Genomic DNA, 17554 nt, shown 5'->3' on the forward strand with positions numbered 1-17554 from the left:
CCAATCCCGGCGGGGCTCGGTTGCCCGCCAGTGCCTCGGTCATTCGTGCGCGCCCCCAGCGGGCCGGGAGCGTGCTCGGGCGCCCCCGGGAGCGCGCGCGCGCGCCCCTGCCTACCGCTCGCGTGCCTGTTCGGCCGCGATTCCTCTGAGGCGGGACGGAAGCGGCGGCGGCAGAACGTGGCGAAGCCTTGGGGCCTTTCGAGGGCGTGAGCACCAGCTTCCGGCCACCGCCCACCGCAGAAGGGGGGGTCCTTCCCCCGCCGCCCGTGCCCCGCGGAGTGGGCGGCCAGCCTGGACCCGGGGTCCAGGGCCCCGAGGCCCGAGGCCGCGCGGCTTCGCGCATGCGCCATGAGGCCTCCCGGCTCCGCGCAGGCGCCCTGGCGGCTTTGAGGCCTGGGCTGCCCGTGGGCTGAGCCGGGCCGAGCCAGGGGGGGCCTTCCTGAGGTGGGCCGGGGCCGGGGCCGGGGCCGGGGCCTCACCATGGCCGGGGCCATCGCGTCCCGCATGAGCTTCAGCTCTCTCAAGAGGAAGCAGCCCAAGACGTTCACCGTGCGCATTGTCACTATGGACGCGGAGATGGAGTTCAACTGCGAGGTAATCGGTCCGTCCGTCCGTCTGCGAGCACTGATTGGGCGCCTCGTGTGTACAGCACCCCGAGTGGAAGAGCCCCGCCCGCCAGGGGGCGGGACGCGGGGGCGCAGGCCACGTGTCCCCGGATCTGAGCCCTCCGAGGTTGGGGGGGGGGGGTGCTGCCGCAGACCCCAGCCCCCCGCAGCTCCTGCCTGTCCCCTGGGGGCTGGCCTCCTATTGTGTGCTGGGACCCGGGGGGCCTGTCAGGGGAGCTCCCTGCAAACCCCTCCTCCGCCCCCAGCCCTCCTAGTTTCCGCCCGAGCCTCAGTGTCCTTATCTGCGAAATGGAGGAAGGCGCCAGGCCGGACCTCGCCTCTGTGCCCGCGCAGGCCGCCCCTGCCCACTGGCCAGGCTGCCTCTGGCGGGCTTCGAGGCGGAGTGCCCGCGGCCCGAGCCCGACTCCCAGAGACCCCTCCTCTTACACCCCCGCCCGGGACTGTGCCACGGAGGAGGAGGTGTGCGAGGCTTGTCCCTGGCGGGGAAGTGTTCGGCGTCCGAGGCCGGGCTTGGGCTCCTGCGCCCGCGCTCGGGGGGTACGCGCCCCTCAGCAGCCCTCGCTGGGCATCCACAGGCCCGCTCCCCGAGTGTCCGGGTGACACCCACGGCAAGCGCAGGGCACACAGCGTGAGGAAACACACAGAGGGACGTGAAACATAGTATCCCCAAGTAACTATGTATCTGCCCACAGAAAGCTTGTTGCCAGTGAATGCTCACGGGCCCCTCGTCCTGATCTCGGGGCGCTTTTCTCGGCAGATACAGAGGGCGCCGACATTTTCTTCTCCGGCTCATTCTATAGATGGGGAAACTGAGACATTCAGGGTGCAGGGACGCGTGTCTGAGCTCAGATCTGCGCTCTCCCCGCGAGCCTGGTGCCCTGCCCACTGCGCTGCCCGGCTGCCCAGTATGTAAGCAGATGTCCCTGCACGGGCATATCCCTCTGAAAACGGGGTACGCTGAAGCGAACCCGTGGAAGTGTGCACACACACGTGTATGTCTGTGAGATGGGGGGGGTGATGGACAGAGCTCAGGCATGGGGCGCCCCTGAAGCCAACCGATGCCCAGCTGAGGAAATGCGGGTGCCAGACTGACCGGCCCCTGACAAGAGTCCGAACTGTCCAGCTTCTGAAGCAAGGGCACCCGCTGCTCCTCTGGGGAAGGTGGAGCCGAGTCTGGTGTGCCCCAGGGTACCGTGCTTGGCCTTTCTGGGCCTCAGTTGCCTCCCCTGTGAGGAGAGAGGCAGGTGAGAGGGCTGGTGCCCTGCAGGGTACGAGGAGGGGACATTTCACTAATTGGGTCAGGGTGGCTTGAGGAGGAGAATGATACCAGGGGGAGTTTGTAGGGCGGCCCTCCTGGGCCTGGCAGGTCATCCTGTTCCAGACCCAGCCCTCTGTCCCCTCTGTCCCCTCACTGCCCTCTTGTAAGGATATTAGTACCCACCTCACAGGGTTGTGGAGAAGCTATGGCAGTTGGCACATAGCGCTGTACAAATATTAGCAGTTAGTGTTGTTAGCGATACATTGTAATTGGTTTTATTTTTGTAGCGTGTGACCAAGGATTTTGTGGCTCTCAGCTGGAAATAGGGAGTTGACTTGAATGGAGTGGTCCCATGGCCTGCACCTGGAGTCTTTGCAAGGGCCCTTTAGAAGGGCGTGGGTCTGGGGGTGATGTTCACTACCTCCTTGTGATCGTGGGAAGGAGCAGTTTTTCCACAGGTGAACTTTGGATTGGGAAGGGCATGTTAGTAGGTCCATTCATTACTGTGTCCTAGGAGAAGCTGGCAGTCAAATCAGCCTTCATTTCTTGGGTACCTACTTTGTGCCAGACACTGGGCCAAGCATTGGGAATGTAGAGAAGGGCAAAAGTCCTCAAGGGGCTCCTCTTGGAATGGACAAACAGGCTGTAGGAGGGGTGAACTGGAGAGGCCCCACTGAGGATAGCAAGAAAGGAGATCCTGTAGGCTTCTTAGGGTGGAGTCAGGGCCGGGGGCAAACCTGGGAGTCGAGAGCAGAGAAGGGGACAATTGGAGCCGAGTGCTTGGATTTGGCAGCTGGAGCTGTGTGCTGGGGAGGCCCTGGAGGTCAGGGAGGCCAGGGAGGCCAGTGTCCTTGGGGCCTCAAGGATAGTCCGTGGGAGGCTGGAAGGCGGAAGAAGACTGGAGAAGCGGGAGAGGCCCATTTGGGGAGGGCTCCAGGAGAGGGCACAGAACCTTGGGAGATGAGGGAGTCGGGTCTGACTTGGTGGCCTCTGGAATTTGGAGGATGGATTGGAGGAGGGGATGGAGGCAGGCGGCCTGAGGGGTAACGTTCCTATCAGAGAGATGGGATGCCGCACAGGGAAAAAATGGTGTCACGTCCCTCCTTTGTCAGAAATTATGTAAGGAAAGAAGTTCAGGGGAAAAATTCAGACTCCTTGAAGGTAGCATCTGGGCTTTTGTCTCCGTGACAATTGCCGAATGTGCCACGTTCCATAGCAGTCACTGAACATGCTTGTTAATCGATCATAATCATGAAAAGTTGATTTTAAAATCTGGTGAGAGGTTTCAGCCGAGAGGGGGACTGAGCCAAAGGGAAGAAGAGGTTTTTCAAGTTCAAATCTTTCCCCCCTTCTACCAAAGTCCTGTCTGCTTTCTCCATTCAGCCCACTGAGCTCCCTGGGTTCCTTAAAGTCGTAGCTAAACTCCCTTCTTTTACTGAAGGCCTTCCCTAGCCTCTCTCCATTCCAGTGTCTTCCCTCTTTCCTACGTGTCCTCTCCTCAGTGTGCTTTGCATGTATTTGTTTGCATGTTGTCTCCCCCATTAGGTAATGAGTTCCTTTAAGGGAAGAGTCCTTTTTTTTTGCTTCCTCAGTGCTTTGTACAGTGCCTTGCCTGTAGTAGGCACTTTATAAATGTTTATCGATTGATTGATTGAAGATAACCACGATTTTCCTGACTACTCAAGGGAAGCCAGACTGTGTTAGGTAGGAGCTTAGCACCAGACTGGCTGTGTCTGTCTCCTGAGCCCCAGCCTTGATAAAATGGGCCCACAGATTTGGACACAGAGTACTAGGTCTGTGAACTCTGGAAGACTATTTCCTTAGGGATAAAGGGGTTGCAATCTCCTCCAAGGAAGTGGGCTCCTCCCTAGTGTTTGAAGCATAGTGAACTATAATCCTCAAATATAGTTAAATATATAGTCCTCAAATATAGTTAAAACCTGAAAGTGGAAAGACAATCTCTTCAATTATAGAAAGGGGCATAGAGCTATTAGGAAGGACTAAGAAGGGCCATTCCCACCGACTGGCAAATCATGTGCAGCACCTTGTTTCTCAAAATGAACCTGCAAAATAACCCCCAGATTTGGGGATGTGGGGCAGACGGGCAGGGAAAAAAGAACTGCCCTGTGTGAAAAGACTTGATAATTAATTGTCTTCAACTATTAAATGATTGTTTTGTGGAAGCTTTCAGAAGGCAAAGTAAAAGCTAGAGAGAAGGAAGCCAGTTGTGACTCAGTCCCAGTTCTAGAGCCCTTAGCTGTTTGCAGAAATGAGGATTTCTGTGTCCCTGGCAAGAAATCTACTTCTAGGAATTGTTAGGGAGCATTTTCATGGCCCATGTCTAAATTGAACTGAATGGCTTCTAAGAGCTCTCAGAATTCTGACATCCTAAGAGCAGAATGTTTTTTTTTTTTTTTTTTTTTTAAATTTTGGATAGTATTTTATTTTTTCAAATACATGCAGAGATAATTGTCAGCATTCACCTTTGCAAAACCTTGTATTCCAAAATTTTCTCTCTCCCCGAGATAGCCAGTAATCCAACATAAATTAAATATGTGTAATTCTTCTAAATGTATGTTCATATTTGTCATGTTGTGCTAAAAAAAAATCAGATGAAAAAGGAAAAAAAAAAAAAACAAGCAAACAACAACAAAAAAGATGAAAATACAATGCTGTGATCCACATTCAGAATCCATAGTCTTCTCTCTGGATGTGGATGTCTCTTTCCATCCCAAATCTATTGGAATCACCTCATTGTTGAAAAGAGCCAGGTCCATCACAGTTGATTATCGCTGTTCTTGATTGATAATCTTGCTGTTCTTATGTACAAAGTACAATGTTCTCCTGATTCTGCTCATTTCACTCAGCATCAGTTCATGTAAGTTTTTTTTTTTTTTTTTTGGCTGAGGCAATTGGGGGTAAATGATTTGCCCAGAGTCACACAACTAGGAAGTGTTAAGTGTCTGAGACCAGATTTGACTTCAGGTCCTCCTGTCTTCAGGGCTGATTCTCTGTCCACTGCCCCAATTAGCTTCCCCTCAAGTAAGTCTTTCCAGGCCTTTCTGAAATCAGCCTACTCATCATTTCATACATTACATTTATCTACCATAACTTATTCAGCCATTTCCCAACTAATGGGCATCCTCTCAATTTCCAATTCCTTTCTACCTCAAAAAGAACTGCCACAAACATTTTTGCACATGTGGGTCCTTTTTCCTTTTTATGATCTCTTTGGGATTCAGACCCAGTAGAGAGACTGCTGGATCAAAAGGTATACATAGTTTTGCCACCCTCTGGGCATGGTTCCACTCTCCAGAACAGCTGCATTAGTTTACAACTCCACCAACAATGCATTAGTGTTCCAGTTTTCCCCCATCCTCTCCAACATTTTTTTGTCTTTTATTATCATTTTAGCCAATCTGTGAAATGGTATCTCAGAGTTGTCTTAATTTGCATTTTTCTAATCAATAGTGAGTTAGAGTATTTTTTCACATGTCTAGAAATGACTTTAATTTCTTTATCTGAAAATTGTTCATATTCTTTGACCCTTTATCAATTGGGGAATGTCTTGTATTCTTATAAATTTGAGTCAGATCTCTCATATTTTAGAAATTAGACCTTTATCAGAAACAGTGGGTTAAAAATTTTTTTCCAACTTTCAAGCAGAATGCTCTTTCAACGATTTAGAGTTTTAGAGTTGTAGATAACCTGGGGCTTGGAGGTAAATTTTCAGGGGTCCCTTAACTTGGCCAGAAGAATCACACTTTTATTTCAATAGAATGGGTTTTCTTTGTAATCCTCTGTATTGTATTTGATTCATTTGAAAACAGGATTCTTAAAAGGGTCTGCCAAAGAGATCCAAATCTCTCAAAAAGATTGAGGCCCTGAATTCGCCTGAAAGTGAATTTCTGTGGTTTGGCGAGTGGTTTCATTCGGAGATTTTTAGTGGAAATATTTGTGGTTACAAAGCCCTGTTGAATGTCAGTTTGAAAGCAGCTGGGTGATGTGTAGTGCTAGAGAGTGACTCATTGCTTGTTGCACGTTACCAGAGCAAGGGGATAATTCAGTGACATCACCGGCAGGTGGCCTTTGGACCAAAGGATTTCTCAGCTAGATGAGGGTAAGATGAGGTGGCTTTCTTAGAAGGATTCTGTTTCTTAGTGTGGGTCTGTAGGATTCAGGTGACTTTATACTAACAAGATCATACTTTTACTGAAGAGAGGAAGGGAACAGCCCTCCCACTTTCCTCCTGTTCTTCCTGGAATCACTTTGTACAATTTGCTTTGGAGAGATTTTACATTTTGAAGGTGTTGTTATTTTGGTATTAGTTATTTTGAGAAATAAGGAGCTGCCCATATTTTTGCCAGTAAATGGGAATGGCCCCTTCTTTGGAGTTTTTCTATAATTATTTATCAAGGAAAAGAGCCAGCTTTTGAGAATTCTCCAAATTGAGTTTTAAGAGCTTCCCCAACTGCTTGTTCTGTTGCAAACAAAAGCCTGCTTTGGAGCTTTGGGTCGACGATCCATCCCACAGCTGATGTAATCAAACCTAACGTTACAGATCATGCTAGCACATGTGATATATGTAAATGGGCAGAAGCATCTGTGGCTCCAGTCATGAATGCTGAGTATCAGTGAGTAACTTATATTAGAGAAGTGTAGGGGGTGTTTTACGCAAAGTGTTTAATCACAAATTTCAAAACCACTTGTGTAGAACTCTTGTCAAGCATCTTCATGAAGGGCAGTGATCTTTCTTTGTAGTTGCTGGGTTCTAAGTCGGCCTCATGGATAGACATCTTCCCCAGAGGCATGGATACCTTTGGTCAGCCTTTAGACTTTCGCTGAGAAGGAAGAAGTGGGAATAGAGCTGGGGCAAGTGGCCGATGGCCATTGCAATTTTATTCACTCCCTGGCATCTCCCTGCCTGTGACCCCGGATGTGGGAAACCAGTGGGAGGCCCTCACCCCCTAACAAGCCCTCCATTTATTAAGCATTTACTATGTGCCAAATGCTGTGTTAACCCCAGGGCTACTGAGAAAGGCACAGTCTCTGCCCTTATAATGGTGGAGACATAGAGGACAATCACTCTGTGCCGGAGAAGAGGAAAGTGATCTCAGAGGAGGAGCCCCTGGCAGACCAGGGAGGACTGGGGCCCTTTGGCCTCTTTTGCCTCTCAGAGACGCTTTGATCCAGGTTTGGAGATTTAAGTTGGAAGGGACCCCAGAAGTCATCTAGCCCACCCCCTCATCTTACATGGTGCCCTGAGAAGTGATAAGCTTTGTCCAGGGTCACACTGTCAGGATCTGACTCCTGATCTTCCTGTCCCAAATGGACAATATCCCTATAGCTCCTGCTTCATAGTGAAGGACTTGGGGTCCCATGCATGTCAGAGCTAAGTATAAAGCTGTATCAGTTGTGGGCATGGCTTGTGTCACTCTTGGGGAATCTTTCCCTTTGCCATGGCCTAAAGGCCATTAGATCCCTCAGGCACAGCTCTGCCTTCATACCCAAAATGATTTCTCTGTTTTTGCTTTTTCTTCTTTGTTGGAGTACGTGTGTGTGTGTGTGTGTGTGTGTGTGTGTGTGTGTGTGTGTGTGTGTACACCAGTGGGTGTGCTGGAGGCAGCATTTGGTGGGCTACCTTTGTTTTGGAGTGTTAGTCGCTGACCCAGCTTAGGGGATGGATGCTGCCCTTTTCTTGCTGCTCTGGCCTTCCCCTCTGCCCTCTAAAGTGCCTCTCATTAAGTCTTTGGTGAGACTTTCCCATAAGTTTGCCAGCTAACATCTACTGCTTTTGCTATCGAATGGCTCATTTGGTTCTTGTGTGAAGCCCTTGTATGTCCTCATGGTGGGCTCCAATAAACACAGATAAGGAGGAAAGGGTAAGTACTGATGGAGAGAACATTAATTAAGTGGGTGAAGATGAGTCACGTACAATAAGCTAGTCTGGAGCCAAAGCCAGCAGTTGTTATTTAATGCTAAAGGAAGTAAGAAGTTGGTGGGTTGGGGAATGATGTAGTCAGACTTGGGCTATAGGAAAAGCATTTTAGCCTCAGGGGGCGGCGGGGGGTGGGGAGGTGGGGGGTGGTGGTGGTGGCAGAGAGAATGAAGGCTACTGCAGTAATCCAGGAAAGAGGGGATCATGGCCAGAGCCCGTGGGATGGCTGTGGCAATGGAGTGAATCCATATGGAATCTTAGATCTTGATTTTGGAAAGCTCTGTTGGTGACATTCTGTTTTGGCTGGTAGCCAGATCCCCTGCTCCCCTGCTTGTATATCCCATTTGCTTCCATAATTTAAGGGATTATTCCCTTCAACAACACATAAACACTGAAGTTAGTAATATAGATTCTACATGTCATATATCCCCTTAGGATCTAAAAAAAATTTTTTTAATGTTTTAAAAACATTTATTTTTATTGATATTTTTGGTTATCTCTCACATTTATTTGTGAATATATTTTTCTTTCCTTACCCAGCAAGCTTTCTCTTATAATAGGTATTTTTTTTAAAAAGGAAAAGGTAGGATTTCAGCAAAATTGAGAACTATGAGAGGTTCTCTGATGGTATTTGTTGTATTCCATATTTGCATTCTTTTACTTTTGCAAACAAAATCATTTAAAGATGAGGAAATTCTATAATCCTTTCTCTTTCTCTTCTTTCCTCTCTTTTCCTTTTTGTTTCTCTTTTAATTCAGAAAGAAGAATAAGGAAGTTCCAGCAGAGGTCAGTCAGGTATTAAGTGCCTGCCTTATGCTAGGCTCTGTGCCAAGCACTGAGGCTACAAAGAGACAAAAGCTAGTTCCTTCTCCCGAGGAGCTCAGAGTCTAATGGGGAGAGGCAGGATGAAAGTAGCTAACAAACTAGCCATCTTTCCATCCATACACATGTGTGTATGTGTGTGAATATGTATGTATGTGTATGTATAGACACATGTTATGAATGAGGTGATCAGCAGAGGGAAGGGACCAACATTAAGGAGGATTGGGAAAGGCTTCTGGGAGAAGGTGGGATTTTAGCTGAGTCTTGAAGGACGCCAGGAGGGAGGGAGAGGAAAATACCTGGCAATGGGAGATGGAGGGTCTTATGGGAGAAGGGCAAAGGGGCCAGGGCTGCTGGATGGCACAGTGGAAGGGGTCTCAGTCAAGACAAAGGAAAGTCTCAGGATTGCAGGGGAGGGCAGCTCTAGGGTCATGCTATTCAAAGGAATTGCTTGAGCAAGCAGAAGGCATCTCAAGAGAGCCTGGAACAGAGTGAGTTTGTCCTTCGTTTTCTTCTGTGCAGCCCAGAGAGGAAATAGTCTGGGTCTTTGTAGAGAATGTGGCTGTGACTGGTTCTGGTGAATGGAGTATCAGCTGTAGTCAATGAGTAAACATTTATTCGCACCTCCTTGTGCTAGGCACTTTGCTAACCCCTGGGACTTCAGGTAGCGTTCTGATGGTCATTAATTAAACAGGCTACTGAATTTCTACTCTACATAGATAAACAGTGTTCTCAGCTAGATATTAGAAAGTTAAATTAGACACAGGCTGTTTTGCTGAGGAGCTTACAGTCTTGTAAGAGTGGTAAGAGACATAGAGGTAAATATAAATATGTGTATGATATAATATATGAGACTAGAAGACATTATCCACAATTTGGTAAATAAGAAATTTGAACATTGTTAAGTAATGGGGAAGCTCTTGCATATTTGTGAAGAATGAAGTAATGGGATCTGTTCTGTGTATTAGAAAGGTTAGTTTGGCAGGAGTGGTTGTGTAGATTAGTCTGAGAGGTAAAGAGATCAGATACTTGGAAGCCCTATTAAAATGCAGGTACTAAATAAAGTGATAATAATAATAATAAAGTGTTCCCTTACATTGGGAACACAAGGGGAACAAGAAGGATAAAAGGTCAGGATTAAAGAATTTTCTGATCCTTTAATTGTCTTCCGTACCTTTCCTGTAATTTAGCTGTGCATCTTATTTCTTGATGAGAGTCTGACCATGTGGAATATAATAAGAGGCTACCTCATGCTCTATTCTTTTTTTAAATTTAAAATTTTTTATTGATATCTTTGGGGGTTTTTTTATGTCACCTTTGTATCCAAATTCTACCCAATGAAGCATTTCTTGTAAAGACTTTTTTAAAGAGGGAGGAAAAAAGAAACTCAGCAGAACTAGACTCTCGCACATGAACCAAGTCTGGCCATATAACTCTTCCCTTTCCCTCTCCCCCCACTGCAGTGAAAAACAGGGAGGTGCACTTTCCCATCTCTGTGGGAATGAGCTTGGCCATTCAAATGGCCTCATGTTTGGTTTGTCATCTTTTATATTGTTGTCATCCTCATGCTCCTTATTTTCTGGTGCTGTTGACGTCACACTGCATTGGTTCATTGTTCTTTGCAGGCTTTTTGGAACGCTTCCTCTTTGTTCCTTGTAGCCCCATAATGAAAATTCCCTCATATTCACACTCTACATTTGTCCTATTGCTCCTTAGTCAATTGACATCTTCTAAATGTTGGGTGTTGGGTGGGGAGGCCTTTGTGCATTTGGCCTGAGATCTGTGTTGTGTGAGTGAAGGGCTTCCAAGGCCAAGGTCACTGGCTCACATTTCAGAGCCAGGTAGTTGGCCTTGTGTAGGCTAATGTCCATCTCTGATTTTTGGTTCTGCGGCTTACTGTTTCAGGTGATTTCTTCCCCACCTTGACCGCCTGTTTTGCAGACTTCTCTTTCCAGCGTCCATTGTCTTGGTCTCCATTTGTCACATTTGAAGTTTCACTTCAGTTTGTCACAGTCATCGTGCATTTTGCTCCAAGAACATATCGGGGGCTTGCTTATTTTTGGCTTCATGAGTTTAAAAGCTTTTGAAGGTCTTTTTTCTAAGTGTTTTAGAAACTTGAGTTAAGATTTCTTCGGCTTGCGTATCTTCTTAACCAGCTGGTCACTCAGCCTTTTGGGAATGTTAGGGGGGATGATGTGTTCCTCCCTTCTGTCTGTGCCTTGGCTAATTTAGATGACAAACCATCGTGTTCTAGAACATTGCTGGTGCTTAAGATTTATTAATAATAAGAATGATGCATTCATCGTTCAGGGAAAAGTCTTTTTCTTCAGCCTGAAAGAACCGACACAGCACAGCCCACTCCAGGCCCACTAGACAGAGATGGAGCACAGTATTTTCTCAGAGTCTTTTTTATCCCCTAACTTTCAGCACTTTTTTCTCCCTTAATAGTCATACACTTTAGATTTGAATATTGGCCTGGTAAAGATTTTGTGGGTGGTGCGGGCCAGTCTTACCTTACCAAGATAAGGTAGTTTATATAGTAGCAGAGAGAACACTGAACCAGAAGCTTGAAAGAAGGTCCAGTAGTTAATGGTCTTTATTAGTATCCCCAATTTACAGATAAGCCTTAGTTTTCTCATCTGTAAAATGGGAGTAAAACTCTTAGTTTACCTTGTAGCATTATGGTGAGGATCCGAGGGGACCACAGGATATCAGAGTTGGAAGGGACCTAAAAGGTCCTGAAAGGTCCCCACTAATGTTTTTACCGCCTTTCTCCTGAATTCTAGAGAAGAGGAAGGTAGGGCCACATGTTCTACTTTTGCCTCTTTGAAACTCAATTAAAAGGTTCTAGAGAGGCAGACTTTACCTGAAGAGGTGAATCTTAACCTTGTGCCTGGTGGTTGGCAGGAGGAAATACCATTGAACAATTGGAGCTCTTGCTGAAGAAAAGGGAGACTAGTGCTTGTTCTGAAGAGTCATAAAGTTGTTGTGGTGAGATGAGAGACCTTCTGGTAAGAGTCCCGAGGAGTGGTGAGTCCTTGCCAAGAGACACTGAAACAGGGAGCTGTCTAGTGACCGGTGGCTTTCATGGGGCATTTAGACAAACCTTGTGAAAATGAATGGTGATTACACAGATCTGGTGATCTTCTGACTTGCACTTGACAGTACTAGGGGCTACGCATTGAATGCTGCCAAAAATCATGAAGTTTTAGGCAAGATCCTAACATGATATTTGACATTTTCATCACTGTTACTTATCAAAAGCAAGGGTTGCCAAGGAGAAAAGCAGATTGAAGAAATGAATGCCTGATGAAACAGATGGATCTGAGAGTGAGATTCGGATTCCTGGATCCCAGATTTTTCAAATTTTTTATTGATTTTTAAAAATATATTTTTATTGATATATTTTGGTTTTATATTGCCTAGATTTCTTTTTGTTTCCTCATAGAAAGACATCCTTTGTACCAAGAATTTTTAAAAAAGAAAGAAGAGGAAAAAAAAATATGAAATTATCTACAGTATCCTACCCTGGAGAGGGATGCTCCCCAGCTTTTCAGAGGTGGAAGGGAAGGAATCTTCTTGTTTTTCTTCTTAGATCCAAGCTTGTTTTTTTGAATTTTGCAGTGGCCTTTTTAGATTGTTTTGTGGTTGTGACTCTCCCTTCACATTGTTGAAGACTTTTGTGTGTTATTTTCCTTGCTCTGCTTACTGCACTTTGTATCACTTCATATAAATCTTTACATTTTTCTATGTCTAATCTTCTTATAGTAATAATCCATCTTATTAATTGATAATTACAAGCCAAAAGTGTTGCTATTAAATATTTTAGGGTTTATGAAGCCTTTCTTTTTGTCATTGATCTCCTTGGGTTATATGCCTAGCAATGTAAACTCTGCACCAAAGGTTATGGGCATTTTAAATCACATTATTAGCATAATTTCAGATTGCTTTCAAGAATGGTTGTACTAATTCACAGTTCTGTCAATAATGCATTAGCATGTTTGTCTTTCCACACATCCTCTAACGTTGACTATCCCCATCTTTTGTCATCTTTGCCAATTTGCTTAATGTGAGGTGACACCATAGGGCTATTTTGATGTGTATTTCTGTTATTATTCCATTATTATTAATTAACTGTAAAAGCAAGAATGAAGGAAGAATAGCATCTCTGGATCTCAAACTATATAATAAAACATCAGTCAACAAAATTATTTATTATTGGTTGAAATATCAAAAAGCAGACAATGAAGAATCAGAAATAATGGAACTCAATAATCAAATGTTTAAGAAATCTAAAAACAAATTAGGGAAGAGCTCTGTGTTTGATAAAAATTGCCAAAAAAAACCCCAACAACAATAACAACAACTACAAAGCAGTCTATCAGGAATTAGATTTAGACCAACATCTTGTACCTATGTTAATATCACAATTAACTCATAAAGGAAATATAGCCTGAATATTAAAGATCATACCACTTAAAAAAATTAGAATAGGAGACCATATGTCTTTCATAGATGTGAATAAGAAATGATTTCTTGACTAAATAAAGGGTAGAGGCAAAATCAGAAGATAAAACAGCTCTTTTAGTTTTCTGTATGTCTTCAATACCCATCTTTTATGTAACAAATTTTATATGCAGATCTTTTTTTCCAAATCAACTACTTTCTTTCCTATTAGTGCAAAAGTTTTCCAATTTCACACAGTTGGCTTGAGTTCCCAGCTCTGCCACTTAGATAGTCCTCTCACCTCTAAATCTGGGGAACACTGCAATAAGGAACAGTGTTGTAGCCATATTAGTCAGTTTAATGAATCTTTGAAGATTTTTTGGTCTTGAGAAGTAGTAAATTGATTTGGAAAATATTCAGAAAAGTTTTATCTCCCTGAAATTTTATTCTGATCCATACCTTTGGATGTTTAGTTTTGTTACTAAAATGTAACAATGTAAATGTCTTTCCTGTGCTTAAAACCTTTGAAGAATTCTCTAAATTCAGAATGAAGTAAATTCTTCAGCCCTCCACAATAATAATCCTAGCTAAAACTTCAGGTTTATTTATTTTTTAAATTTAGATACTGACATGCATATATGTGTGCACATAATCAGCAAAAATCTGCTGCTTCTTCCTACTTTCTCCTCCCACACTAGTTAAGAATGAAGGAAAAACAAAATCCTGTTAGAAACATTAACAGTTAAAGCGAAACAAGTTTCTTTTTTGGCCATGTCTAAAAAAATGTGTCATTCAGCTCCCTGAGTCCTTCATCTTTTTATCAGAAGATAGTATGTTTCATCTTTATTCCTCTGTAATTATAATTGGTCATTACACTGATCAGAGTTCCTAATTCTTTCAAAGTTGTTTCTCTTCACTTTACTATTGGCATTGTATAACTTGCTCTCCCTGTTCTGTTCATTTCACTCTGCATCAGTTCTCAGGTTGTAAGTCTTCTCAGGTTTTTCCGAAACCATCCCTTTCATCATTTATCACAATACAATAATATCCCATCACATTTATGTATCACAACTTGTTCAACCATTCCCCAGTTGAAGAGTACCCCCTCAAAATCTCATTCTTGGCTACCTCAGAACAACTATAAATACTTTTGTGTAGTCTTAGAGTTTGTTTTGTTTGTGACTAAGCCCTTCTTTAATCTGTTCTCTACCTATCTCTGATTCCTCCTTCTCTCTTCTCCCTTTTCCTTCCCATTTTCTATTTTGACTTAAACATATTTCTGTACCTGAGTGTGTGTTTCTGTAGTATTCTTTCTTTTTTGACCAGTTCAGATGAGACTAGGCTTCAGGTGTCAGTTTCTCCTTGTTGGATAGATGTCTACTTTGGCTCCTTGCATTTGTAAGATACTTTTCATTAACCTTCCTTTCCCTTCCCTATATTGTGTGTTCCTCTTCCCCTTTCTTCCCATTCTTCTTTTAAGATCAAAACACAACAGAACCCTTTCCAGGCCTTGTCTGATGAAATTTCTCCTATGACCCTTTTTTTTTTTTTAATTTAATAGCCTTTTATTTACAGGATATGATATATGCATGGGTAACTTTACAACATTAACAATTGCCAAACCTCTTGTTCCAATTTTTCACCTCTTACACCCCTCCCCTAGATGGCAGGATGACCAGTAGATGTTAAATATATAAAAATATAAATTAGATACACAATAAGTATACATGACCAAAACGTTATTTTGCTGTACAAAAAGAATCAGACTCTGAAATATTGTACAATTAGCTTGTGAAGGAAATAAAAATGCAGGTGTGCATAAATAGAGGATTAGAATTCAATGTAATGGTTTTAGTCATCTCCCAGAGTTCTTTTTCTGGGCATATGCTAGTTCAGTTCATTACTGCTCCATTGGAAATGATTTGGTTGATCTATATTGCTGAGGATGGCCTGGTCCATCAGAACTGGTCATCATATAGTATTGTTGTTGAAGTATATAATGATCTCCTGGTCCTGCTCATTTCACTCAGCATCAGTTTGTGTAAGTCTCTCCAGGCCTTTCTGAAATCATCCTGTTGGTCATTTCTTACAGAACAGTAATATTCCATAATATTCATATACCACAATTTATTCAGCCATTCTCCAACTGTTGGACATCCATTCAGTTTCCAGTTCTTACACTACAAAAGGCTGCCACAAACATTCGTGCACATACAGGTCCTTTCCTTCTTTATAATCTCTTTGGGATATAATCCAGTAGTAACACTCTGGATCAAAGGGTATGCACAGTTTGATAACTTTTTGAGCATAGTTCCAAACTACTCTCCAAAATGGTTGGATTCGTTCACAACTCCACCAACAATGCATCAATGTTCTCCTATGACCCTTGATGTTGATAGCATTCAGATAATAGCCATCATTTCCTTATACCAGAACTTAAGCAGTTTATCCTTTGTTAGTCCTTTAATATTGAGGGTGGGTTTTTTTTATGTTTCACTTCATTCCTGTATTTGAACTTCAGAGTTTGTCTTTTTTTTTCAAAAAACATACAAAAGATAGTTTTCAACATTCACCCTTACAAAACCTTGTGTTCTAATTTTTTTCTCCTTCCATCCCCACTTTTGCCCCTCCCCTAGACAACAAGTAGTCCTATATAGGTTAAACATATGCAATTCTTCTAAACCTATTTCCACATTTATCATGCTGCACAAGAAAAATCAGATCAAAAGGAGGGGAAGGAATTAGAAAGAGGAAAAAAAAAAAAAACAAGCAAGCACACAAACAACAACCCCAAAGGTTAAAATACTATGTTGTGATCCACACTCAGTTCCCACAATCCTCTCTCTGGGTACAGATGGATCTCCATATCACAAGACGATTGGAATTGGCCTGAATCACCTCATTATTGAAAAAAGCCACTTCTGTCAGAATTGATCACTGTATAATCTTCTTGTTGCTGTGTACAGTGTTCTCTTGATTCTATTCACTTTACGCAGCATCACTTCATATGAGTCTCTCCAGAGACTTTTCTGAAATCATCCTGATGCTAGTTTCTTATAAAATAATATAGAACAAGAATTTTTGCACATATGAGTCCTTTCCCCTTCTTAATGATCTCTTTGCAATACAATAGAGACACTGCTGGATTAAAGAGTATGATGTTTTAGAGCATTTTTTCATATGACTAGAAATGGCTTCAATTTCTTTGTCTGAAAATTGTACATATCCTTTGACTGTTTATCATTTGGAGAATGGCTTGTATTCTTATAAATTTGAGTGAGTTCTCTATACATTTTAGAAATGAGGCCTTTATCAGAAACACTGAGGTAAAAATTTTTTCAGTTTTCTGCTTCCCTTCCAAAATTGGCTGTATTGGTTTTGTTTGTATAAAACCTTTTCTAATTTAATGTAATGTTCTGTAGTTCTTCTTTGGTCGTAAATTCTTTCCTTGTCCACATATCTGAGAGGTAGATTATCCCTTGTTCTCTTAATTTGCTTATAATATTACCCTTTATGTCTAAATCATGAACCCTTATTTTAGTAAAGGTCAATGTCTAGTTTCTGGCTGTGCTATTTTTCAGTTTTTCTATCAGTTTTTGTCAAATAGTGAGTTCTTTTCCCGGAAGCTAATCTTTGGAATTATTAGTGACTTTTGTGTCTTGTGAATCTAACCTGTTCCACTGAGATGACTACTATATTTCTTAACTAGTATCAAATTTTGGTGACTGCTGCTTTATAATATAGTTTTAGGTCTATGTTTTTTCTTTGAGGCTTTGCTTTTAAGTGTTTAAAATTATTCTTTCCTTCCGGATTTGTACCTTGACCATCCCTGCCACCATAATAGCTTTTTGGCGGTGGAATTCTTTTTTTCTTTGCTCATTTTTCTAGCCACTTCCTGACTTCAGGCTTGATATTAGGGTTATGCTCTGATGTAAGGAAAATCTGAACTGGTTCCGTGTTGCTGTTTTTTGGGGCATATTAAGTATTGCGTGGATCTCAGGATCATTCCAGGCTGTAAACTTTCAAGATTTCAGTACTCCCAAAGTGATCTGATCCAGGGCAAAGTCTGATGCTTTCCTCCATGATCTAAGCTCTGTGACTTCCTGATCTGGGTTTGATCAACAACAGTAGACTGCTGCTGTACTTAGTCATTATCAGCCCACTGGGTACCAAACTGCAGGCTCCCCTTTGGTCTGGAATTCCTACCCTGGTTCTTCCTCTGCCAGCTTCTGTATGGACTGAAAGTTGGAACTGTTCTGCCCCCCGGGGCTTGGAGTCATGCTGTGCTTGCTTCTGAACTTGTTCCTTTGGCTGAGGGCCTCCCTACCTTAGATCACTGGCCTTGGATGCAGGTCCCCTCCCACAGCCCAGCCCCTAGGATGAGTCTCAGACCTCTCTCTGTCCTGCTGTGCAGCCTCTCCCTGCATAGTCAGGTCCCTCTAATCTCCTTATGCATACATTGAG

The 17554-nt window shown here is 43.4% G+C and overlaps 1 protein-coding gene across 4 annotated transcripts in view; it reads left to right on the top strand.

The window, feature by feature from the left end:
- Window positions 1-415: 415 nt before the first annotated feature.
- The window catches only part of NF2 (neurofibromin 2), a 103243-nt gene continuing 86104 nt past the window's right edge, over window positions 416-17554 (top strand). For 2 of the 4 annotated variants that reach the window (XM_031948888.1, XM_031948890.1), the window contains exon 1: window positions 461-594. In XM_031948888.1, the coding sequence (XP_031804748.1) occupies window positions 481-594 (114 nt within the window). In that variant the 5' untranslated portion in view covers window positions 461-480. Of the gene's footprint in view, window positions 595-17554 lie in introns of all 4 variants that reach the window. The other 2 variants (XM_031948887.1, XM_031948889.1) reach the window with 2 other exon arrangements.

Source organism: Sarcophilus harrisii, chromosome 1, assembly GCF_902635505.1.
Source record: "Sarcophilus harrisii chromosome 1, mSarHar1.11, whole genome shotgun sequence".
Lineage (NCBI taxonomy): Eukaryota > Metazoa > Chordata > Mammalia > Dasyuromorphia > Dasyuridae > Sarcophilus > Sarcophilus harrisii.